The 27,534-nt window shown below is 36.7% G+C and overlaps 1 protein-coding gene across 1 annotated transcript in view; it reads left to right on the plus strand.

Moving 5' to 3' along the window:
• The window catches only part of HMCN1 (hemicentin 1), a gene marked incomplete at both ends in the record, with an annotated part of 509,757 nt that overhangs the window by 289,621 nt on the left and 192,602 nt on the right, over nt 1-27,534 (plus strand). The window contains 6 exons of the mRNA XM_084251187.1: nt 58-166; nt 1,060-1,229; nt 2,339-2,493; nt 10,660-10,783; nt 26,125-26,226; nt 27,046-27,222. Coding sequence (XP_084107313.1) covers nt 58-166; nt 1,060-1,229; nt 2,339-2,493; nt 10,660-10,783; nt 26,125-26,226; nt 27,046-27,222 — 837 coding nt within the window. The remainder of the gene's footprint in view (nt 1-57; nt 167-1,059; nt 1,230-2,338; nt 2,494-10,659; nt 10,784-26,124; nt 26,227-27,045; nt 27,223-27,534) is intronic.

A 27,534-nucleotide genomic window follows, 5' to 3' on the forward strand; every position in this document is an offset into this window, starting at 1 on the left:
ATGATGCCTATTTTCTTGAATCCATTTCTCTGTATGTTAAACTCTGTTGTTTTCCAGTGCCGCCAACTATAGAAGGAGGTGATGAAACATCTTACTTCATTGTGATGGTGAATAACTTACTGGAACTAGAATGTCCAGTGACAGGCTCTCCTCCACCATCTATCATGTAAGGGTTTTGGTATGTCTTCCAAATGCATCTCACTTCTTTATTTGAGGATTTTTCAGCTATCTTGAAACAGGTCTTATGTCATTAAAAATCAAATAAAATTATGTTTTATATTTCTCTTTTAAAAAGACAGACTCTCTATATAAGGCAACTTTAACTTCACACTCACAGCATGTCTTAATTTTCTCAGATAGATAAATTCCATTTATATTGTTAGAAATTACATTTTCAGTTCATATGAACAACTACACAGTATCTGCAGATCTTCCGGAGTCACTAAAATATTTCATAAGTGAAAAAGGAAATGTATCAAATACATTAAGGAAGTAGAGAAAGTTAACCCGCATATGTTTGCCAATTTTGTTCTCACTTCTTCATTCACAAAATTTTTCTGAAATATTTATCTTTCATTTCCCAATGTGCTATGGTTTATGCAAAGGAACAGTCAGCTAAAGTAATAAAATAAGTTCACACATGATTAAAAAACTCAATGAAAGGGAACCATATGATATGAAAAAATACAGTGTTATATGATTTCAAGGTTTTAATTTACAGATGTTTCAGGATTATGTTCATTTCTCGGTTAATACTGAGACATTTGAAGTCCATAGTATTTAGGGTGACTTGCTTCTTTTTGTAGCCTAACTTTAATAGATGGATGAAGAACTCCATCCAAACTTACTAGGTTCCAATAATATGCCAATTTCTGCGTTAGACCAGGTTTCCTTTTTACAATTCATTTTATAGAGTAAAAAAGTGGAAGTCAGGCACACACGATGGAAAATTTATGTATATGAATCTAATATATAAATAAATTATCTCCTCTGAGATATATCTTCTAGGAATATAATTCAGAACAACACACCTCAACTCCATTTGCCTTGTTTTTATAGGTGGCTGAAGGATGGTCAGCTAATCGATGGAAGAGATGGATTCAAGATTTTACTAAATGGGCGAAAACTAGTAATTGCCCAGGCTCAGGTGTCTGATACAGGCCTCTATCAGTGTGTGGCAACAAATACAGCTGGAGACCACAAGAAGGAATTTGAAGTAACTGTGCATGGTATGCTGAAGCAGTAACAGGAGCATTACACTGAAAATTTATGCATTGATTCATTATCTAATTCAAATTGTACCTTAGCATCTAGATAAAGCTTGCATTGTGGAAAGCAATGTGGAGGATACTAATTTGAATTAAAAACAGCAGATCTTAAGGCAGTTTACTGACAGAGATTTAGCCAATAATTGCCATGAAAACAAATTTAGACAGAATGTAAACATTAGGAAATGTATGCTGCATAAAATGCCCAGGTGTGAAGAATGAAATGAAAGAGGCAGACAGCAAATTCCAAGTAGAGAGGTTGTATCGGAATGGAGGGTTTAGTGAAAACAAGAGTGGGTGTGAATAAAGTTATTTCCAGAAATTGAGGCTGAGAATGTTACATGGGATCCAGGACACATAAATGCATGTATTGTAGTGTCACAGATAGGTTAGACAGAGCTCTCTCCCGGGTGTTACATGTCTCATTTGCCAGTCAGCTTCAGGAAGGAAAGGACTAGAAGGGGTACTGAAGAGCCATTTGGAAATCTCAAGCAGGTTTCCATGAATATCAACTTCCTTTTTCCCTCTGTGTGTGCAATTTTCCTGCCTTTTCATTTCTGTCATGGAATATAGCTGATTCTATTCTCAGTCTCAATTCCAATTCCTTAAGGAAGGGATTTTGCCCAAGTCCAGGTTAAATCAGTTTGCCATCCTGAGTTCAATCAGTCTCACTGAGGGGGACAGGCATGCAGTTTAAATATCGCTACTGGGCACCCACCCTGACTTAATGAAGTATTCCTAGAGAATGGGAGACCCATGATTGATTGGGAAAATGCATCAAAAGTCACAAGGTGTAATCCACATGCATGTGGGTTGCTGTGGCTATACATACATTTTACTTATTCTTTGGATATAGAAATCCATAGTGAAGAAATAAGTAATTTCTAAAAATTGCTGAAAATTATTAAATGCATGGAATGAAATTGTATCACTGTTTGATAAATTAAGCATTTGCCCCTTTTTCAGTTTTACAGTTTCAGATTCTTACAGATTTTTAACTGTTTGATTCCACTGATTATGTTTCTCCCCCTCTTCCTCCCTCCCTTCTTCATAACTTTTCTTAAATCTAGTTCCTCCTACAATCAAATCCTCAGGCCTTTCTGAGAGAGCTGTGGTGAAGTACAAGTCAATCATCTTGCAATGTATAGCCAATGGCATCCCAAATCCATCCATTACGTGGTTAAAAGATGGCCGGCCTGTGAACACTGCCCAAGGGAACCTCAAAGTAAGTACAAACATTACTGAACCCAAAATCTTCCTGGAGGTCCAATCTTCTTTCTTAATTGAAGATTTTCCTGTTGGACAGGAAATTTTGTGGAGTATTTATTAAAACAATATGTGTTTTCCTTAGAGTTCTTTTTAGAATTTAAGATTTTGATTAATAGGAATTAATTAAAGGCTAATAATCTTAATGTTGACATTGCTTTTAACATAGTCATTGGTATTATTATTTTTCTATTCGTGCCTTTTTTAACTATTGAAGAATTGAAGTCTTATTAATACTAAGTCAGAGTATTCCCTGTAGAGTCACTATAGATAAAGGTTAAGGTAAAGTTGTATATATATAAACCTATGTGAAATGTCTTGAGAAACATTTTTCAGAAGGCAAAGATGAGGGCAGACACCCAGTCTATTATTAAGTTCACTTCTGTGTGCTTTGTACTTAGTATAATCTCTGTCATATGGCATGTAAGTATATCTCAGTACATAGTTGTTGAATTAGTAGTTTTCAATCCTGGATTATTTTGGTGTTGCACTTAAAATCAGAATGAATTGATTTTGCTAGTAGGATCAAGTTAATAGGCAAACATGGGTTTGAACTCTTATTTCTAGTAAGCTTTGAAAGATTTGCTTAGTTTTTTTTCCTGATATAAGTGGTGGATATCAATTTATTGTTAATATTCCAAATCCAGTGGGACCAATCTCAAAATTTATGCCAATGATAGATTCAGTGTGTAACCCTCAAAAATAGTGCATATACCCGTATATCTGGGAAAATATTTATCACCTAATGATTCAAAAGTATAATTGCAAACTCTAATAAGTGATTTTAAAAGAAAAATATAGGGAGGTATAAGAAGAGATTAGGAAGATAATTTATAGAGAATGCCTTAGAGATCTGAAGCATTATGTAGGAGTTAAATGGATGAATTAATGGAAGAGAAAAAGCAGAGCGTTTCAGAGAAGGTATGCATGGGTAAATAATTGGAGCAAGAAGATGGATCAAGATACACAATGGAATATTACTCAGCAATCAAAAAAGTTAAATTCATGTCACTTTCATCAATGTGAGTGGAGCTAGAAGGAATTATGCTCAGTGATATGTCAGAAGAAAAAAGAAAAATATCTATGGTTTTATTTATGACAGGAATATAGGGGAACCAAATATGACATGAGTATAAAAAAAATAACAGTATAAAGCACAACAAAATAAGAACAGACAATTATAAATCAGAGACATCCTGCAGGGGAGGAGGAGGAAGAAGGATCAGAGGGTGGGGGGAGGAGCAAAAGGGACTGAGGTGATGGTGCATGGGTGCATTGGGGAAGGAAATTCTATGTGGACTACAACTTGGGGGGGGGAGCAATTATTGTTTAAAAATGAATAATGTTGAAAAAATTTAAAAAATTAAAACTAAAAGAGTTTGACCTCTTGAGGACCTGAAAGCAAGCCAGTAGACTGAGGAAGAGAACAAGGGAGAGATCAAAGTAGAAGAAACCAGAGTGGGTAGGAGGCATTTAAATAATGTTATGACTTTATTTTTACTTTAAAGCAATGGTACATCTTTGAAGAGTTTTAAGAGTGGCATGGTTGGCTTTGCATTTTATTTTATTTTTTAAAGATTTATTTTATTTATTTATTTATTTATTCATACAAGCACTGGGTACAGTCAGAAGCGCGGGAGGATGAGAGAATTCACCAGAGCCAGAGCGGGGAGCAGAGCAGGCAGAAGGACCGAAGCACACTGCTGAGGGGAGCGGGCAGCAAGAGAGGTCTGCGCGCCATGTGGGACCCTCCTCCGGTGGTCGGGGAGCAGCCAGGGATCGAACCAATGCTGCAGAGGCTGCGGACAGCTTCGTAACCCAGCGCTCAACCGCTGCGCCACGGGGGAGGCCCTGGTTTTGCATTTTAAATAGTTTCTAGATTCCTTTTGGAAAATAAATTGAAGTAGGGTAGATATGTGAAAATCATTTAGAATTTAAGAGAAAAGAGAAAACTTGGGCTCAAATGCTGGCCATTGAAGAATTAAATCATTAGGACTTGGCAATAGATTGCTTAGGAATGCTGAGAGATGGAAATATGAAGGATAATTGTAAAACTCTAACCCATACATGCATGTAGATAATGATGCCATTCAAAAATAGGAGATTCTGGTGAACACGTTTAAGGGGGAGAAACTGATTTGAGTTTTAGACTTTGTGGTGTTGACTTTGAAATAAACTAGTGAAGGTGTCAGGTAGACTATTAAATGTATGATCCTGGAGCTCAAAGGAGAGCTATTGACAGCTAGAGATATTGACAGATTAATATTTGAAACCGAAGTATAACAGAGTTGGAGGATCTGCTTATAGCTTGTGGGGTTCTCAGCCATGCATTGACAATTGCAAGAAAAATCACACAGTCTCAGGGTGCAACAATAGGTTTATTTACAAAGGGGAAATTGGGGAGAGGGAAAATGTCCCTAAGGCCAAAAATAGCCAGCTGTCCTACCCCAGATAATGTCCACAGTGTCCACTAGTCCAACACCAAAGCTGCCCATGCAAAACAGTGTTGTTCCTTCCATGAGAGCCTGGGACTGGTAGCAGGTAAGTGGTGGACCAGGATCCAGCTAGCCTGCAGCGACTGTGGTAGTCACAGGTGGCACTGCTGAGGCCATACCATAGCAGTTTCTCTTTTTAATGCGAAGCCAAGCCTCCTGAAGCTTCATCCAAGCTGAGTGAAACCTTTTCAACTCACTCAGGTCTTCCCAGGCAGCCTCTCTCAAACACACTGAAGTCTTTCCAAAGCAGCCTCTTTCCCAAGCAGCCTCTCTCCCAGACGATCCCTTGCTTTCAAGCTGGCTGAAGGCTTCCTAAGCAGCTCCAGCCTTAGAGTCCCCCTTCCTGGTACCCGCCTTTAAAACCTGATTTGTTCACTTTCCAAAACAGCTGTTTTCAAGACTTAATTCATGCTGCTTTACTCTTGAACTTAATTGGCGCCACTGGGAGTTCAGACCTGATCATTTTCAAAATCAGCTCAGAATTTAAAACCAAAACCTGTGTAGGGTAAATGAAGTGAATCAGGCTTTTCCACCCTCCCACCATTAGCCTCTGTGGCTACCACCTGCAGACTTGCATGCTTCCTGGGCTGTGCGGATGCCCAAGTCTGAGAGGTGTGGGTGGCAGGGCACGCATGCCTATGATCTTGGACACCTGGACCCAGAGTGCATGGGATTGCGAATATGTAAGTGCAGACTCCTGTGCCTAGAGGTGAGGAATAAAAGAAGGGGTGAGGAGGCACTCTGAGATGATCACACAAGACTGGGAGGGGGGACACTAGAGAGAGGTGAGGGAGAGAGCGTGGAGATTTGCAGGGCCTGGGAGTCTACCTGCCCCCTTGCTGGCCTCCCTGGTTCCCTGATTCAACATTAAAGTCCTGTAAAAATCTGCTGGGGAATCCAGCCTCTCTTGATCCATCTGCCTGAATCGAGTGAACCTTTCTGGCCTGGGATGGTTGCACAACACCCCAGTAGTGCATCTTATCCACCCTTGTGTAAGAGGCAGGAACGGACACAGTGTAGGTTCTCTGATCCCATGCAGACCGGGTAAAGGAGGAGTCTGAGTCCTCAGTGGTTTCGCAGGTTTTTATTGGGGTTCAGCAGGTACGTGGCAGGCAGGGGTGCTGGGGAGCTGGGAGGCTGGCAGTCCTCCCAGCCCCCAGCAAATCTTCACTCTATCTGGGCTCTCTGGTGATCTCGGCTTCTCTTCGGCTTCTGCTGCTGCTGTTGGTGTCCCCGTGACGCCGCCCTTAAAAGCCCAGTCTTAGCCCAGGTGAATCACATCTACCTATGCCCACACCCTATTCCAGGTACCCACCATCAGGCATGCATTCAGGACAAGGATCCATCATCTATCCTGATGGCGGGAGGGCAGAAAAGCCTGATATTTTCTTTACCCTACACTTGTAAGGGCAGGAAGGACACTGAGCAGGTTTTCAGATCCAGCAGACCAAGTAAAGGAGGATTCCTGGAGCCTTCAGTGGCTTTTGCAGGCTTTTATTGGGATTTACCAGGCATACAGCAGGCAGGGGTACTGGGGGGCCGGGAGGCTGGCAGTTCTCCCAGCCCCCAGCAAGTCTTCACTCTATCTGTGCTCTCTGGCATTCTCTCAGCTTCTCTGCTCCTGCTGGCATCCCTGTGACTCCACTCTTAAAAGCCCAGTCTTAGCCCAGGTGAATCCCATCTACATATGCCCACACCCTATTCCAGGTGCCCACCATCAGGCGTGCATTCAGGACCACAAGGGTTCCGTCATCTATCCTAATGGTGGGAGGGCAGAAAGCCTGATACTTTCACCTTACCCTACAACCCTGCACCATCTTGTGCAGGAGCTGGGCAGGTAAGCTCTGCTGCATCTAAAGGACACTGACCAGATTCAAACCTGATCCATCTGTCTCCAAAACTGCTATTTTTTTTTCTCTCTTTTTTCTCTAAACCCAAAACCAGCTGTGCAGGGTCAGCCATCAAACCCAGCTACCATGGCCAATGCACACAGCTGAGGGCCCCAGTAACTTCAGAGAACCAGGGGCCACAAGGGCTACTCTTACAAAGCCAGGGGGTAGGGTAAGGTAAAAGGTATCAGGCTTTTCTGCCCTTCCACCATCAGGATAGATGAGGGAACCCTGTGATCCTGAATGCATGCCTGATGGCGGGCACCTGAAGTGGGTACACCTGCGCTAAGACTGTGCTTTTTAAGGGTGGCGTCACAGGGACGCCAGAAGGCGAGAAAGCAGCAGCAAAAGCCAAAAGAGAAGCCAAGAAAGAAGCAGCAGAAGCAGAGAGAGAAACAGAGAATGCCGGAGAGCATGGATAGAGTGAAGACTTGCTGGGGGCTGGGAGGCCTGCCAGCCTCCCAGCCCCCCAGCACCCCTGCCTGCCATATGCCTGGTAAACCCCAATAAAAGACCTGCAAAACCCCTGAGGACTCCAGAACTCCTCTTTACCCGGTCTGCAGGGGATCCTAGAAAACCTGCTCAGTGGCCATTCCTGCTCCTCACAACTTCCATTTGAACAATTGACGTAGTCGGCAGGATCCATGTAGACAGGTATTGGAGCCCTCCGAAGACCTGGAGGGACTAAGGAGAACAGACTGTTTGCCTGTGATGATGCTGGAGGCGCCATGGCAGCACAGAAGGTGGACACCGTCCAGGAGCTGCTGGACGAGACCTCAGCTAGAGGAGGAGACGCCTGAGAGGACCAGCCAATGACCCCTGAGGCAGGAGAATCATCAGGGAAAGAGGACTATGATTCGGAGCTTGCCAGTGCTGATGCAGGGAGAGGCCTGATGGACTTGGACTAATGGAGTTGGACTGACAATCCTGACAGAAGGTGGAGAACCTGGCAGTTATGTCTTTTCTTTTTGAGAATCTGGGGGTGGCCAGTGGGCCTAGCAGCCTGTGTATGCCCAGCAGCCAGGCAGAGGAGAAAAGCCAACTGAGAAGGCAAAAGCTGGTGCTGATGCTAAGTTAAGAAGCCCTGAGTGGCTATTAAGCAAGGCTGAGTATGCTGAAGACCTGTGAGTCTCATAAAATCACCTGTGGGTGATGCCCTGCTCATTCTTGAGTGAGGGTGAGGAGCTGAGGAACCTGTCTTTGGGGGACGGGTGGGGAACTTGGCTTGGGGTAGAGCCCAAGCTGCATGTAGAGTTTGGATCCCCGACCCATGTGCTTGTGCAGTGGGTTGGCCTGAGTGCAGGGATCTGCGAGCCGCATTGGTGGCTATGAAAGCCGAGTGTTGGAGTGACTACTTCAGACAGAAACCCTGAGGGTTGGCGATTACCCCCAACAGAACAGAATCGCCAATCCCAGAGCTAGTGCATCCTGGGGGTGGATACTGTGTGTGGCTTGTAGCCGAGACTACAGCCAGAGAAGGCCAGGAAGCCTGACGGCTCCTGGTGTGTTACAGTAGATGCCGTGAGTGATTCCCCTCCCTCGTATGAGCAATGCCTTCGGCAGCAGATTTGGTGGCTCATCTGCTGGCACCAATAATTGTCTTTTGCACTAGGTTGGGGCCCTGCCTGGACTTATTTGTGTTCTGTTGTATTTTGCTGTTATTGTGATGTATTTGCTTTTATGGACTATGGCTGCATTGTTTATGTTTGCTAAGAGACAAAATTGTACATATGAAGACTATATGGCAGAAAACCCTGAGGGGGTGGACTGTAGGGTAAGGTAAAAGGTATCAGGCTTTTCTGCCCTTCCACCATCAGGATAGATGAGGGAACCCTGTGATCCTGAATGCATGCCTGATGGCGGGCACCTGAAGTGTGTACACCTGTGCTAAGACTGTGCTTTTTAAGGGAGGCGTCACAGGGATGCCAGAAGCCGAGGAAGCAGCAGCAGAAGCCAAAAGAGAAGCCAAGAAAGAAGCAGCAGAAGCAGAGAGAGAAACAGAGAATGCCGGAGAGCATGGATAGAGTGAAGACTTGCTGGGGGTTGGGAGGCCTGCCAGCCTTCCGGCCCCCCAGCACCCCTGCCTGCCATATGCCTGGTGAAGCACAATGAAAGACCTGCAAAACCCCCTGAGGACTCCAGAACTCCTCTTTACCTGGTCTGCATGGGATCCTAGAAAACCTGCTCAGTGGCCATTCCTGCTCCTCACAACTTCCATTTGAACACAGGGGCACATGAGTTAGTCTAAGGGGAGAGTAAAGAGTTAATCCAAGGGGAGGAAAAAAAAGAGTAAGAAATGAGAGGACTGAGCTATTTCAGTCTTAAGAAATTATGGCATTTAAAGGCCATGTGCAAAAGTCCAGAAGTGAATATAAATGCATCAGTGTGTTGCTTAATATGTTTAGTACAGTATGGCTGGAGAATAGTTTAAGTGGAATTTTACATGGGAGCGTGAGAGAAGATCATTTGGGGTGAGAATGTTGTGAACCTGGAAGGCTATACTGAGTTCAGATTTCATTTTGGGCAAAGTAGGAAATCATGAATGAGCTTTGAAGGGGGCTTGGTAAAAGGATCAAATTTGCTTGTTAGACAAATTATTCTGGCAGCAGCATGCTAGTTAGATGAACAGTTTGTGATGTTGGAGACACTGAAGTATCAGTATTATAATCCCACAGTGACTGAGAATGGAAAACAGGAGATCTGAGAAAGAGTGGTATAATTAATATGAAAATTAAAGTGGATTGATTCCATAACCCAGATGATTGGAAACATGCAAAGAGAAGTAGGTTTTAGAGAGACAAGGAAAACATTTACAAGCTCCGCTTTTGTATATGTTACATGTCATGTGATAACCTATCCAGCATGTGTGTAGGGCTCAGGAAATTGCGGTCAACACTGCAAATGTAGGAGTCTGCACAGAACTTATTACCAAAGCCATGGATTTGGATGAAAACTAACAGAAATCTAAGTTTCCTCTTTATGATACAGGAAGAGGAAGCAGATCCCGTAAACTCCAAAGGAATTAACTGAGAAAATGCTGTATCTCCAATACCCAAAGGATAGTGAAATTCAGAGTAGGTAGTCAATGATTCTCAATGTTGTAGCTAGTGAAAGAGAATATGAATTTACTATGTAAGCTACTGAATATTGCAGTTGAAAGTTAACGAGGAAACTCGGAATAATTAGTTTTCAAGATTAACTGTTCAATCACCAGTTCAAAATGATGGGTGCCAGGTGCCAGGTGCAATGAGTTTAAGAGAGAAGTAAGGAAAAGTAGTTCAGGAAAAAAATCATCTGCATTCCCATTACTCATATTTTATGACTTTTATTGCTTTTCTGGTATCTATGACCATTTAATCAAAAAAGATCGCTGCTCTAAAACTATTTATGAAGTGTTATATAAATGTAACCATGATTTTTTTTCAAATAGCTTAAATTTTCAGCACATATCTCATTGGTGCTAAAAATCTATTTTTTCAGTGGAATTTAATGATTATCCCAACAGGCTGGCCTTAGGTTATTTTATTTTATATTTTGTAATAAATAAGTTTTTCAGTCACATTAGTCTGTTTTCTTGTGTATGATGAAGTGATCTGGCTCTAATATGTCCAGAAATAATTAGGATATTGGCATAAACTATAATTAGATGTTATAAATTTAAATGAGTTTGTCTATCTCAGCAAATGTTTGCAAATCCAAGTGCAAAGTCAAAATGCGGCCATGCTTTCTGCTCCCAATTAGATACAGTCTTCTGGTCGCGTTCTGCAAATAGCCAAAGCCCTGATGGAGGATGCTGGCAGATACACATGTGTGGCTACCAATGCGGCTGGAGAAGCACAGCAGGAGATTCGGCTGCATGTGCATGGTAATGTCATCTCGTGTCTTAACAAAAAGCTACGTCTGTGCTTTTTTACATGGTGGGCTCATTTTTATTGAATTGGCATGTAAAAGCAACAAGTGTTTATTTCAATCTATGTGAAAAGAATCTAAATACTCTTTTTACATTATTGTAATTATGATTCCTTATTTAAAGATCTTCAATTTTCCAGATGTCACACAGGTCGTGCTAGAGATCATAAATAAATACACTACTCATGTTTTTAATTATTTGAATTCTATTAAGTGATAACTTTCTTCAGACAACATTTGCCAAAAAGAAGTTTCAAGGTTGTTCCTTAATCTTGTCTGTGCTTTTCTTGCCTGCCTATGAGAGGGATTTTGTAAGTAGAAGCTAAGCTTGGCTGAAGATCTTCTCTTTCATGCTTTAATAAAAAGTCCGGGTGGCTATGAACACCTCATGAATATTACAGCTTCACAGTAAACTTGAGAGACTTCCTGACCTTCAATTTAAGACTTCACATCTCTGGAGACTCATAAGAAAGGGCCAAGAATTGTAGACTTGGGCTTTTCTAATATAGCTAAGGAGAATTCACAGAAGTCTTCACTTTTGATTTTTTCAAAGGTTTTCACTTACTCATTAGTCATTATCTCTAATTCATGTGATTTCTTGTTAAATCTTTTATCCATCCATCCATCCATCCATCCATCCATCCATTCATTCATACATTCACTCTTTTATAAACAACTTAACCTATGTCAACTGAAACAATCACTGTGTAAAGTGAAATCAGACTTTAATAAATTAGAAGTTTATTAAAAGAGGTGATTCAGAGTCACTCAGGCCCTAAACCAGGGGAACAGCCATGAGACTTCTCTAATTGACCCACCTTTAGAGGTTTGGTCTCAGTTTATATAGATAAGTTGCATGCACAGAAAGAATACATAACACATTCTAGAACTAGGGTCTTGTTAACATCCAAGGATGTCAGAAACTAACCTGCTAGAAGTTAATCAGATGTCTCCATTCCCATTCTAGAACAAGGATGTTCTAGAACAAGGGTGTTCTAGAACAAGGGTGTTCTAGAACAAGGGTGTTCTAGAATGGGAATGGAGACATCTGATTAACTTCTAGCAGGTTAGTTTCTGACATCCTTGGATAATGATAAAGGAGGAGCACTGATCATAAGTTCAAAGTCATCCTTTCATTTACAAAGTCAACATCTCATATCTGTTTGTGGGGGTGGATATATGAGGGCCAACGCTACTTGAACCTCTTATACTAAAAAATCCCTATAGAGATGGAGGGCCAGAGCCTGTAGTCAATTATCATATGTTCTTCCTTCCAGCAACTTGTCAACATGACAGGTGAACTTTTGTATCTGGACTTTTACTGGCACTTTGTTACTTCTTGTTGCAGAACTTCTTTACAGCAAACAAAGTATTTGTTTTACTGACTCCAGCCTCTGCAGCTATTCTGCAGTACTCAGAGTGGAGACATCTTTCACAGATGGTAGAATTCTTTTTTTTTTTCCTAGTCCAAACCTATAGTAATGTCCAAAGTCTAGTTTAATTTCGGATGTAAAATAGGCTGTCAATAAATGTTTAACAAATGAAAGAATAAAATAGTGAGTGAATGAAAAAAATGCCTTAATTGGATATTAAGTTCTTCTAATTTGCTTCTTTACATATTTTCTTTTATTTAACTCAGCCAGTTAAAAGACTCAAATCATTAGGTCCCTTAATGGTTCCAATAAACTGATTTATTCTTTCCCGAGATCCCCAAATGGAAACACGTAACTTGTGGATGTCAACACATACAAATTATGTTCATTCGGAGGCCCTTAGTTTTTTTCTCTAATTAATCAACTTAAAGACTAACATTTGACTATCTCCATCTTGGGATTACCTTACCATGCTTGCTGGCAGGCGGGGCAGGTTGGTCCTTCCCTACCTTAAGTTGCCTTGAATTTATCTTGTTCCTCATAAAGCCTTTTATCTCTTCCTAATGCTCTTTAATAGTTGTCTCCAGCATCTCAGATCTAGACTTCCACCCAACTATATGCTTGAGGTAATTTTTTTGTTTGTTTGTTTTACTGGTGCCATAAATTTACCAGTGGTAAATTATATGTCCTAGTCAAGATAACTGTAGTTTTCCTTCTGAGACATGTTGTTAAGTGATCAGATTGTTAGCTTTTTCTGTTTTATTTCTTTTGAGAATCTTTGAATTCTGTCTTTGAATACTGATGGTGCTCTCCTTGTCCCTATTTTTCTACCCTGAGACTCCTGCTCTCCTTTATCTTCTCCTTTCAACAATTTCAGTTCTTATCTGGCCTCCATTGTTAACTAAGAGGAAAGAGTTAAGTAGGATAGTTTTATATGTTGTGATCATCTCAGCCATTGGAGTCAAACTAACTTTTGGTTTAAATTCTATGCTAACCATGATCTCTGTCTCACCAAAGAGGTGAGATATAGTAGGAGCTGAAAATGTTTCAGCTAGTATGATTTTGAATGTCTGGATAACAGTTAATCAACCTGAAGGAAAAATGAATGATAAAGTTAACATTTAATCTAATACTGGCTGTGATCAACCTAGAGAAAGTAGTTGGCTAAGTACACATGACATGTGACATATTGGCACGTGTGACAGCAGCATCAGATGCATATGGTTCCAAACTTGATTCTGTTCTCTCCATTCTTATATTAATAACTTCAGTGAGCATTACACATGTTCAAAAAGGTAGAAATTTCTAAGGGACAGAGTGATGATAGATTTCAATGACAATTTAACCTGTTGTGAACTACTCCATAGGATAGGGTGGAGAAAGAGAAGTAGAATAGCTTAAAGACTTGAGTTATTAAATGGCATGCTCCGATTACTATAGATAGAATCATTTCTAGTAAAGGTAATCATCCTTCGAAGTCAGTAACAGGAACTTATATTATCAAGAACAAGAGAGGAATTAGTTCTGTTATACTCTTTTGCTCTAAATGTTTCTGAAGTATTGTTATCTAATTCTGCTATTAAGAGGAACATTGAAAAGTTTATAGGGAAGCTGTGATCATTTCATTCAGTTTATTTATTCACTTATTCAACCAACTCTATAGTTGCCTTTTAAGTTAGGGTTTAATTCCAATCTTTATTGCTCCGGTGATACATTCAGCAAATGAAAATTAACTACAATTGTCATCCAGAAGTATTCAATCCTAAGAAAACTCAGCTTTCCAATTGTTTAATAGTTTGCTTTCTTATAAAGGAGATTTTAGATGCTTTCAGTTTTCTCAATCATGGAAAAAAGTGTTTCCAGAAGATGAAGTAAGTAAGGGTGGATGGTCTCCTGGAGTAGAAGACAAAGTCATGGTCATGAGAAGAAAAGCATGCTCATGGTCCCCTGGGTTTTCTAGGGAGCTCTGTCTATTTTGAAAGACAGAGGCTCTCAGTTGGTGGTCCTTTTTGATCATCAGTTTCATAATTCTGGAAGTTCTTATTCTCTAGAACAAACTATGAAATTGTATCTAAACGTCGGATATTTGCCAACTGAGACAGATGTTTCCACAAACAAATGATAATTTGGAGTCTAATGGCTCAAGCATTCATTTCATCTGTACTTAATTATTTTCTGGGGGAAATTAACTAAGGTGAGACATCCAGAAGTAGAATGTTGTGGCTGAAAATCAAGTCTTTGAGTGTGGGTCCCTGTTCTACAAAGTGAATACTGGAGGAGAGTTGGCTTACATGTTAACTTTTTAAAAACTCAGCTTTTTCATCTGTAAAATGGGAAGGGATAATAATAATCATTGGAAAGGTTGTTGTGAGGATTAAATGAAAGGCTACAAGTGAAAATCTTAGCCTGATGCTTGGTTCCTAGTCATCATTCATAAATGGTAGTTTAACCACTGTTTTGGCCAGACACATACTTAGCTTATGGCCCTTCTCACTACACCAACATTATAACAAATAAATCTAAAATCCTGTTGCCTTTCATTGTTGGCCAGGGACCATCTTGTGTCTGTGTTTGTAGTCTGGTGAAAACATTAGTAGAGCACCATTTGACTTTTCAAAAATCATTGCTTGGCTAACATCTGCCAACACCCACTTAAAAAAAGGTTTCTCCATTGTTTCTGTGTTTTGCTGACTTGTGGACTAAAGGACACTTGAGGATTTGTAATAAACCTTTTTTTTTTCTTTTCTAAATAAATAACTTCAATTCAGGACTCTTGTTATACTATTTGCTCAGTGTAGATGAATCTTCTGCTCACTGTCATAATTTTGTTGGTTATGGAGAATAAACTTACCCAAATCACTTTTAGATCAGCTATGTATTCATTCAGATTTAACCAGGATTTGGAAAAGTCAGTTTCTACTTTTGAGTGATTAAAACAGTAGGCATAATTTAGTTCACAATTTGCCAAGAAGTAAGTATGGTGGTTTTGGCATGAAGTGAGTAGGCAGCCTTTGGAGGAAGGGAAAAAAGCCACAAATTGAATGGAATTCAACCTCTTGCTTAGAATGTGCAGACCTCTTTTATTGTTCACATAAGATATTATTCCTTTACTAATATTTCTGTATAGAAAACTGTTCTCCTACATTCAAAATTGCAAGACTATCTCTTTAAATGATAGGTGGGACTAACAGAATTTATTTTTGTATTTACTCTTTACCTAAAATGTCCAAATTCCACTTGTTGAAAGTTTTTTTCCCCCTATTAAGTGGTCTTGGCACCTTTTAAAAACTCATTTGACTATAGATGTGTAAAGGTTATTTCTGTAACCTCAATTCTTTTCCATTGCCTTTATGTCTACCCTTAAGCCAGTACCACAGTCTTGTTTTGTTTCAGCTTTATTGAGGCATAATTGACTCAATATACTCAATATGCTAAAAATGTACATTATAATTTATGTAAATATCTTGAAATTGTTACTGCAATTGGTTAACACATCAATTGCCTCATCTGTTATCTGTATTTATTATTTATTTATTTATTTATTTATTTATTTATTTATTTATTTATTTATTTATTTTGCAGTGAGAGTGGTTAAGATCTTCTCTCTTAGCTATACTGATTATTAACTGTAGTCACATCCTGTATATTGTGTCACCAGAACTTACTCATAACTGAAGGACTATGACCAGCATTTTCCTGTACCTCCACCCCTAACCTCTGACATTCTGCTCTCTATTACTATGAGTATGTTTTTTTAATCGAATCTGCAATAAATTATACAGTATTTCTCTAGCTTATTTCACTTAGCATAATGTTCTATCAATTCATCCATGTTATTCTTGAGATTTCCTTCTTTTACATGATTGAATAGTATTAATGATCATGTAGTGTGTATATATAAAATGTGTGTACATACATCTGTATATATTTCACATCTTTTTTACCCATTCATTCATTAACAGACACTTAGGTTGTTTCTATATCTTGGCTATTGTAAATAATGTTGCAGTGAGCATGGTATTATAAATATGTCTTTGAGATAGATTCATTACTTCCTTAAGATAAATAGCAGAAGTGATCATATTGTACTTTGTTTGGTTGTTTGTTTTCTTTGAAGAACCTTCATACTGTTTTCCATAGTGACTCTACCGATTTACTAACAGTGTACAAATATCCCCCTTTATTCACCTTCTTGCCAACACTTGCCATATCCTCCCCATCACTTGTTATATTTTGTCTTTTGGATAATAATTATCCTAAAAGGTGGTGAGGTGAGATAGCTCAGTGTGGTTTTGATTTGCATCATCATGGATTTGATTTGTATTTTCCTGATGATTAGTAATTTTTAGACCTTGTCATGTACCCGTTGACCATATATATGTGTTCTTTGCAAAAGTGTCTACTTAGAAGCTCTACCCATTTTTAAATCAATTTATGTTTTGTGCTACTGAATTATATGCATTTTTAAATATTGGCCATTAACTCCTTATCAGATACATGATTTGCAAAATTTTCTCCTAATCAGTAGGTTCTTTTAATTGTTGTTTCTCTTGCTGTGCAGAATTTTTTCAGTTTGATGTGGTCACACTATTTCTGTTTTGTTGCCTTTGTTTTTGGTGTCAAATCCAAAAAAGCTCTACCAAAACTGACATCTATGATGCTGATATGTTTCCTTCTAGAAGCTTAGGGGTTTGTGGTTTCAGGTCTTACATTTAAGTCTTTAAAATCTATTACCACACTCCCGAATACTGTAGCTTTGCAGCAATTTTGAAGTCAGAAAATATAATTACTTTATTTTTAGTCCTTAAAAATTATTTTATTGTATTGAGTCTCTTGCATTTATATAAACAATTTAGTATCAATTTGTTAATTTCTGTAAAAAAATGCAATTGGGATATCAATTAGGATTTATTGAATATGTTGATGACAGAAATATTTTCATGTTAAGAATATTTATCTTCCAACCCATGAACATGTGCTTCTTTTCATAGATTTAGATTTGAATTCCTTTAATTTTTGTAATGATGTTTTGGAGTTTTTTGAAGAAAAAGCTTGTGACTATAATTAAATTTGTTCCTGAATATTTTATGTTTTGATGCTGTTGTAAATCACGCTTTCAGATTTTTATTTGCTACTGTATAAAAATACAAATGATCTTGTGTAATGATCCCATAGCCTACAACTTGGCTCAACTCATTTATTACTGATAAGCTTTTGAGGAGGTCTTCGGATATTCTACTTATAAAATCATGTCATCTGCCTTTAGAAATAATTTAACTACCTTTCCAATTTGGATGATTTTTTTTTTTATTTCCTACTTATGCTAGGTAGAGCCTCTAATACAATGTTAAATAACAATAGAACTGGTGATATCCTTGTCTTGTTCCTGGATTTAAAAGAAAGCTTTAAGTTTTCCCATTAAATGTGATATTAGGTGTGTATTTTTCTTCAGTGGTATTTATCAGATTGAGAATCTTTCTTTTTATTCTTATTCTGTTAAGTGATTTTAATCATGAAATGGTTTGGATTTTATCAAATACTTATTCTACATTTATTGAGATGATCATGATTTTTGTCCATGAACATTGATTTTCATGTTAAAACTCTGCTTTCCTGGGACAAATCCCTCTTTGTCATGGAGCATAATCTGTTTCAGATGTTGCTGGATTCATTTACTAGTATTTTGTTGATATTTTTTGTGTCTGTCTTTAAAGAGGATCTTAGTCTTTAGTGTCCTTTCATTGGATGTCTCTGGTTCTGTTATCATGCTGAAACTAGCTACTTAGAATCATTTGAGAAGGTTTCCTTCTTTGTTATATTTTGAAAGAGTTTGTAAAGGATTGATGCTAATTCTTTAAGTGTTTCATAGAATTCACCAGGAAAAATATATGGACCTGGTGTATACTTTGTAGGAAGTTTTTTGATTAATAATGAAATTCATTTGTTTTTATATGTCTATTCAGATTTTCTGTTTTATTAGTCAATTTGAATAGTCTGTCTTTCTAAGAAATTGTCTATTTTACCTTGGTTATCTCATTTCATGGTACACAATTGTTTGTAATATTCTAGTATAATACTTTTTTATCTCTGTAGATTTGGTAATAAAGAATTGGTTATCCTCTTTCACTCCCAATTTTAATAATTTGGTCTTAGCTCACTTGTGTTAGTCTAAATTTTTCTCTATTTTGTTGCAATGTTTGCTTTCTTTTCACAGGTGTAGTCCCTATAGAATTTCCACTACCAGTTCACTGTATCACCACAGTCCCTTGTGCTCTTCCCTCTCTAGTTTGGTCCCTCTCTCTTCCCCTCCCATGCAGAATGTCTCTGATTTATAGTTGTGTGTTTATTTTTGTTTTGTTTTGTTATGTTTTTATTGTTATTATTTTTCCCTAATGCCTTATTTGATTCCCCTGTATTCCTCCTATAAGTGAAACCATCTGATATTTTTTCTTTTTCCTTCTGACTTAGTTCATTGAGCATAATCCCTTCAAAAATGAAAAATGATTTAAAATATATATAAATAAAAATATATATTTATATAAATATATATATAATTAAATATATTTTTTCCATTTTTGTTGATTTTTTGCAAAGAACCAGTTTTGGTTTCATTCATTTTCTTTATTGTTTTTTGTTATATAATTCTTTATGTTCTAGTCTTTATTAAGATGGAATATTAGGTTATTCCATTTTCTAGAGCCTGCTTGTGTTCATCAGCTTCTGATAGAATGTTAGCTTATTTTTCTGAGATTTTTTAAATATAATTTGCAGCTACAAATTTTGCTTGAGAAGTGCTTTCTTGCATCCCATAAGTTTTTAATGTGTTGTATATTCATTTTTACTCACTTCAAAGTATCAGCTAATATTTTATGACATTTCTTCTTTAAAGCATTTGGTCACTTAGAAATGTTATTTAATTTCTATATATTTCCAAATTTCCCAGTTTTTTTCATGGTTAGTCATAATTTCATTCCATTATGGTTGGAGAACATATTTTTAATCTTTTTAGATCTATTGTGGCTTATTTTATAGCTTTACATAGCATCTATCCTTGAAAATGTTATATGTCTTCCTGAAAAGAATATACATTCCATTGTTGGGTGGTGTTTTTATGTGTATCTATTAGTTTACAGATTTGTTCAAGTCTTCTATTTTACTGTTGATTTTCTTTTCACTGTTTTATCCATTCTTGAAAATGGCATGTTGAAATCTTCAACTATTAGAGAATTGTTTTACATGATGAATCTGTCAATTTTTCCCCATGTATTTTGCAACTCTATTGTTACATGAATATATCTTAAAATGTTAAATCTTTTTGGTTAATCAGAATTTATATCATTGAAAAATGTCCTACTTTATTTCTAATAAGATTTCTTGTTCCAGGTCTTTCTTGTTTGGTGTTAGTATAGTATAGTCTCCTTGGCTCCTTTTTGGTTATTGTTTGCATGGTATATATTTTTCCCCATCCTTTCACTTCCAACCTATTTGTGTCTTTGAATCAAAAGTGTGTATTTTGTGGACAACATATAATTGGATTAGGTTTTTTTTAAATCCTTAGTTTTTGATTGGAATGTTTAGTACATTTGTAATTAGTGTAGTTACTGATGTCCAAGTCTATGTCTGTCATTTGCTGTATTTTTTATATGCATTATATTGTCACTGTTTTTATTTTCCATTATTACAATTTTCTACTAAATAGATATTATCTTGTGTACCATTTTATTTCCCTTTGTTCTTTTAATATATTACTTGGGTTTATACAGCTTTCTGGACTCCAAGTTTTTGTGGTTTTTTTTTTAGATGAATAATCAGTTGTTCAGCTTACTGAGGATTCCTGCATTTAATAAGTCACTTATTTTGTTGCCTTCAAGGTTACCTTCTATCTTTGCCTTTAAACAATTTGATTATGATATTTATATCTGGGTGTGTATTTTTTTGTTTGTTTTTCTGTGTTGGAGTGTTTTAGCTTTTTAGACTTGTTGTCCATCAAATTTGAGAAGATTTCAAAATATTTCTTGAAACATTATTCTTTCTGCACCTTCGCCTCCTCTCCTTTGGGAGACCCATTATGCATAAAGTTTGATGTTGTCCCGCAAGCCTTAAAGAGTCTGTTTTGTTCACTTTTCTTCACTTTTTTCTTACTGTTACCAAAACTAGATAGTCTCAATTGACCATGCTTCCTTAGTCCTTTGCATCTCTCTTAATTTATTCTTTAAAAGTAACATTTTAAGTAATATAGAAACTCTGTAAGTCATTTCCTTTTCATGATTTTTGTTGCTATTGTTGTTGCTATGTTTACTTATTCCTTTAGTTTATTGATTTGAGTGAATAGACAGAAAACTTCCGTCCCTCAAAATGTTTATATTCTAACCCCAGACCCTGTAAATAAGTTAGGTCACGTGGCAAAGGGGAATTAAGATTGCTGATAGAATTAAGATTGTTAATAATGTGACCTTTAAATAGAGAGGTCATCCTGAATTACTTAGTTGAGTCCAGTATAATCATAATGGCTATTAAAGCTGAAAGTGGGAGAGGGAACTTCAGAGTAAGAGGATGTGAAAAGAACTTATTAGCCCTCCCCAACCCCTGCCTACCCACTGCTGGCTTTGAAGATGGAGGATGGGAACAAGCAGCTGATCAGTGCAAGTGGCCATTAGAAAATGGAAAGGACAAAAAAAAAACAGAATGTAGAATGTTCAGAAAAGAACTGAGTCCTTCTGAGATCTTGATTTTAATCCAATGAGACAATCTTGGTTTTCTGACCTATAGAATTGAAAAATAATATGATTTAAACTACCAAGTTTGAATAGGTTCTGTGGGAACACAGGATGGTTACTATGCTAATAGCTTTTCTGAATAAATTCAGTAAAGTTTATTTTGTCATACTTTAAAGTACTTCTGGGGAAAAGATTTTTTTGCAATGAGCTAAATTGTGAGTCTGCCAAATAAAGATAAGTCCTCTGAGTGGGAATTTGCAGGAAAGGGCCAAACAGGTCAAATGGTGACAGGTTTTTAGGAATGGTGTTTTTCGGCAGCTGCAAACCCAGTCTTCTTACTCAATCATCTTCTAGACTGCCTTTTTCATCGTGGTCACAGAGGTATTTTTTTTCAAGTTACTTGGTAGAGAGTGATGGGAACAGGATGAAATTAAGTGCCATAAAACTCATTGTTCTTACTGAGGTTTAGCTGTTTTTTGTTTTTTTTGTTTTTTTTTTTACCTAAACAATTTAATTATTACAAGTTTTGGTTTATTTTCAGAGTTCTGAAGATATTGATTGTCACTTTTTTCCTGTGTTAACTTTTGCTTGTTTTGTTTTTCTTCTTTTTTAAAAAAAATAGAGTTTTTAGGTTCCTTACACTGGTGCTCTTAGTGATATCTTGTCTTTTTTCTTCAAATTCTCTAGTGAAATTAAAATACTAGCCCACTCCACAGCTCTGATGTTTCTTATTCCTACTGCATCGTTTGATTGCAGAAGCTACACAGTCTGTCAAATCACTCAGTGATAACTTCAGTCCAGATGGTTTCACTGAGTTTATAATTACTATTTTAAAGGACTGTGCCATGGACTAACTGTTTTTCATTTCCAGTTGGAAAAGTCAGCCAATTTAAAGGTCTTTTGCTCATAAGTACAATACTATGTGTGTGTGCATAGTGTGCGTGTGTTGTGTTTATATGTGTATATACATATGTGTATATATGTGTGTGTGTACCAGCACTGAATACGGAAATCAGAACTATACTAAGAATTTCAAGCAGTAAGTATTAAAATATTAAATTAGATGGATATGAAGGAACCACAGGAGCAAAGGAAGATTGGGTTCTAGGATTCAACTACAGGAACAACATCCAGGAAAATAAAGATCTGAACCACAAGGACTTCTGCCTCCAAGGAAAGACTTTATTTTATACTTGTCAACCAGCTTTAATCTTTTATTCCCTTTTATTTGGCCTTTTTTGGCCTCTTTTCCTGATTTTTTGGTAACTTGTATTTTTTTCTTTGGTGTCTTCTGCCTTTATTTTTATTATTTTTTATTCATAATTTATTATGATTTATTTCATTAGGTTTTTTCTAGGTTCTGGCTAGATGCTTAAAACATCTATTTTCAACAATTCATAGTTTTTAAGACTAATTGGGGTTTTAAGATTTCTGTTGAGTGCTGAGATGCTTGGTTACATCTGTAGGTTTTAATTTTTAAGTATTCTCACTGCAATTTTCTTTTTTAAAAGAGGATTTATTTATTTATGCATACAAGAACTGGGGTCCAGGCCAGAAGTGCAGGTGTGTGTGTGTGTGTGTGTGTGTGTGTGTGTGTGTGTGTGTGAGAGAGAGAGAGAGAGAGAGAGAGAGAGAGAGAGAGAGAGAAAGGATTCACCAGAGACAGAGTGGGGAAAGGAACAGGCAGACTGACTGAAATACACTGCTGAGGGGAGCAGAGACGAGACAGGTGAGGTCAGCTGCACCATGTGGGTAGCTCCCTGGATGGCTGGGAATTGAACTCATCCTGTAGAGGCTGCAGGTAGCTCCACAGTGCTATGCTTAACCTTTTATACCACCAGGAAGACCCTCATTACAATTTTCTGATCCCATACCTCTGTCTTGATTTCTTCTATAATGAAGCTTTTCACCAGGTATGATGCTTAATACTTTTGTTATGGATTTCTATTCATTTTTATTATAGATTTCTATTCATTATTTAATTGTTTTATATATACTTTATTGTTATATTTTGTCACCTAATACTTATATAGTCTATTTTGGAAGTATTCCATTGACATTGAAAAATATATGTGTTCTTTGTTATGAAAATGTACACACTCAATGGGAAATATTATTTTTCATATTCTTTATAATTTTTGTTTCACTATAGGGTCAATTTCTGAGAAAGGCACATTAACATATACTACTTAATACTTATATAATTTTGGGACAACAACATCACATTTCCATATGTGCATATGGTTCAATCAAGCAAAGTCTGTTTAACAAATGGTTTTGGGAAAATTGGACAGCCACATGCAAAAAGAAGTAATAAAACTAAATAATTACTCCACACATAAAATTTAATCAAAATGCATTAAAAACTTGGATATAAGACCTGAAACTATAAATGCATAACAGAAAACATAGGTTATACACTTCTTGATCTCAACCTCAGGCAAGCATTTAGGTATACTACTCCAATGGAAAGGAAAACAAAACAAAAAATAAGCCAATAGTACTCCGTCAAACTAAGGAGCTTTTGTACAATAAAAGAAGCCAACAACAAATCTAAAAGAATGAGAAAATACTTGTGTATCACACATTTGACAAGGGGTTTTAATTTTTAAAATATATGGAGCGCTCAAACAACTCAACAAAAACCAGCAACCCAATTGAAAATGAGCAAAAGACTTAAATAAATACTTCTCTAAAAAAGACGTTCATAGACAGACACATGAAAAAAAAATGTTCATCACATATTATAAGGGAAATGCAAATCAAAACTACAGTGAAAACTGCATTGTGTTTTATATGCAACGAATGACTTAGCAAAAAGAGAAATTAAGAAAATAACTCCACCTACAATGACAACAAAGATGAAGGAATATCTGGTAGTAAATTTAACAAAGGAGGAGAAGTACTTATATGCTAAAAACTGTAAGATATTGTAAAAGGAAATTTAAAAAAAGACACAAAGAAATAGAAATATGTTCTTTGTTTATGGGTTAGGAGAATAAACAATGTTAAAATGGCCATATTACCTAAAGCGATTGATAGATTCTGTGCAATATCTATTAAAATCCCAGTGATATTTTTCAAGGACAACAATAAAATTTGTATGGAACTACAGAAGACTCCAAGTAGCCAAAGCAATCCTAACAGAAAAGAGGAAAAATGGGGGATCAAATGCCTTGACTTCAAACTATACGACACAGTAATAATAAAAACAGTATGGTATTGGAACAACAACAAAAAAAAAAAAAAAACCAAACCAGAAACAGAGACCAATGGAATATAATAGCAAGCTCAGAAATAAACCCACAAATATCTGGACCATTAATATGAATGAAGACAATGAAGAAATATACCTGCTTTTTAACAATATTTGCCTTTTTATTCAATATATAAGGCATTGCCATTATGATGGATTTTTCATAAGCATAGCATTCTAAGCAACAGAAAGCATTTTGCTTTGTTGTGATTAATGACTTGCTTATTATATCAGTTAGAAATTGATGTCATCCCTGCTCACCTGGTAAAGCTGCTTATAGTCAAGAGTTTTGCAGTTTTTTATTTGTGCTTTTTATACACTTGGATTTTTTAATTATCAAAATATTAATTAGTTTTAACTTTGTCTAATAAGAAAACAAACTCACACATAATGCTTTTGATTTATATATTTGAGTTTATTTCTGCTGTCTTATTCTAATCATTTTCTTGTTCCTGTTACCTTTCTCTTTTCTCTGTTTTTGCTAAATTAATGGATAATTGCTTGATTGTATAAGCTGAAAGTGAGGGACTCCAGTGCACTGAATGAGTTAAATTTTAGCAAATCTTTAAGATTTACAATATAGCAAATCTTTGTTTTTCTATTAAAGTATTAAGTTTTATCTGCAGCATCTTCTTCAAATAAGACAAGACTACTAGCTTACTTGTAATTTTTTTTATCCTGGCCTCCCTCCTGTGTTCCTAGAGACAGTGTTGAAAATACAGGTGTTTTTTTTTTTTTTTAAGATTTTTTTATACATACAAGAACTGGGGTATATGCCAGAGGTGTGCGGTGGAGGGGTGAGGATTCACCAGAGACAGAGTGGGAAGCAGAACAGGTGGATCTGCTGAAATTCACTGCTGAGGGGAGCAGCTGGCGAGACAGGAGAGGTCTGCTATGCCATGTGGGTTGGCTCCCTGGCCTGAGAATAGAACTCCTGCAGCAGTGGCTAGAGATAGCTTGATAGCGCTGAGACTTTAACCCCTGCACCACCAACCAGGAAGGCCCCAAAATATAGGGTATTTCTATTCAAGTTGTTATCCCTTTTATACCATGTATCTCAGACTTTTCACATTCCCACTTTATAAGTATGTTAAATAATAGGGTAGCATTGTCTGTGACTACTTAAAATTAAAAAGCTAGTATTCTGTTTTATTTCACTATTTAGTTGTAACTTTTATAACAAAAGAAAAAACTACTAAAAACTGAAAAAATAACTTTATGTTTCTGAAATGGCTTAACAGTACTGCCCAATATGATTGTCCAATAAAGTCACATATTTTCAGAAATAATGATTTCTCCTTGGAAGACTTGAAATGGAATAATTTACTTCTTGGTAAAGACAAGTCCTCATGAGACCAATCAGGATCATTGAAATTTTATTTTTTTTCATTTTTTTAAAGATTTATTTATGCATACAAGAGCTGAGGTACAGGCCAGAGATGCGGGGGGGTGGGGGACGGTGAGAGGATTCTCCAGAGACAGATTGGGGAACAGAACAGGTAGACTGACCGAAATATACTGCTGAGGGGAGCAGCGGGCAAGACAGGAGAGGTCTGCCTCGCCATGTGGGTTTCTCCCTGGCCGGCCGGGGATCGAACTCATGCTGCAGAAGCTGCGGATTGCTTCATAGTTCGGTGCTTAACCCCTTGTGCCACCAGGGAGGCCCTTCATTGGAATTTTTAAAATATTCCTTTAATATTATTTTAATACTTACTAATCTCTAATTCTAAGGCTTTTCCTATCTGGGCACAGAGAAATGGATGATCCAGAAAAAATAGTAAGTTCTTTTTTAAATTCTGTTCAATTCTACTTAGTAGTATACTTAACTTTTATTCCCACTATATCAGCATGTACATGTGAAGGACAGAAAGAAATGGTCATTCCCACTAAGGAAATAATTTTACTTTAAATAGCTTAGTTGTACAAATTAATTATCTGTCTGTGCTTGCAGAGCCACCCAGTCTGGAAGATGCAGGGAAGATGCTGAATGAGACAGTGGTGGTGAATAACCCTGTACAACTGGAGTGTAAGGCAGCAGGAAATCCCTTGCCTGGTATGTTTATTTTTGCATTCTGGAACTTATTAACATTTTATGATATCTGTGAATAGATAAATCTGTTGATGAGCACAATGTATCAGTTACTATAAAGGAAAGATTATATTGTGCCTTTCATTGGTAAAGTATGGAAAAGGATATCATTGGGTGGGTGATGTTTTTGAATTTTCATTGCTTTTAAGTACATGAAGTAATTTAACCAGTTAAATGTTTTAGAAATATGTGAATACCTTGTATTATTGCTCATGCTATGGCCACAAAACCCACAGTGGTATTTCACATGTGTAATACATGTGAAAGCAAAATGCATCATGACTTTTCAAATATTCATATAAATATATATATAACCCAAATCAGTAATTTTATTAAGACTATCATTTTGCATTTTTTACTCTCATCACTGGTAAATTATTCACATGAATCAGTAATATAAATTTTTAGATTAATAATGTATATAAAATTTGCTTTGATTAGATGCATAGACAAAATATTTATAGATGAAAGGAATATCCACAATAATAAGCAGATTTAAAGTTTGTTATCTGACAATATTGATACCCTAGAGATAATACAAAGAATATACTTTTTCTAAATTCATTTTCAGGACTATTATATTGACTTGACCATTTGTATTCTTCCAAGGATTATCTCTGTGTTAAAACCAATCTTAAATAGGTATTTAAATGATTAAGCTGGAATGATAAGCATATGAATAAATCGTGTTGCTATTTTAGTTAAAGTCAGTTTAATATTCCTGTTGAGCTTATAAAAGAAAAAAATACTTAACAGATGGGCTTTTTTCTCTTCCCCTTGCAGCTATTACATGGTATAAAGATAATCATCCACTCTCAGGCTCCACCAGTGTAACTTTCTTGAACAGAGGACAGATCATTGATATTGAAAGGGCCCAGATATCAGATGCTGGCATTTATAAGTGTGTGGCAATCAACTCGGCCGGAGCTACGGAGTTGTTTTACAGTCTGCAGGTCCATGGTTAGTGCTACCTCCAGATTCATCTTAGGGTAAAGAAGCATCCAGAATGATAAGTGCTTCAATAAAATTTGAGTGCAGATATTTAACAGGGTGTGTTATTGTCATGTTTATTTAAGAGCACAGTGTTCTAAACCAATAAATGTTTTTATTTCCCATGATGTTGAACTTAAATTTGCTTTAGATGAATTTTTGAAATGGTCATGATTTATCAGCTAATGACAATAACCCTTTTTCTAAAATACTCTTGAAGAGAATCATAGATATTAGAGAAATGTTTCCAAGTTATTTTTTTCTTTAGCAGTGTTTAAAAAG

The sequence above is a fragment of the Talpa europaea genome (genome assembly GCF_964194135.1).
Source record: "Talpa europaea genome assembly, chromosome: 12".
Classification (NCBI taxonomy): domain Eukaryota; kingdom Metazoa; phylum Chordata; class Mammalia; order Eulipotyphla; family Talpidae; genus Talpa; species Talpa europaea.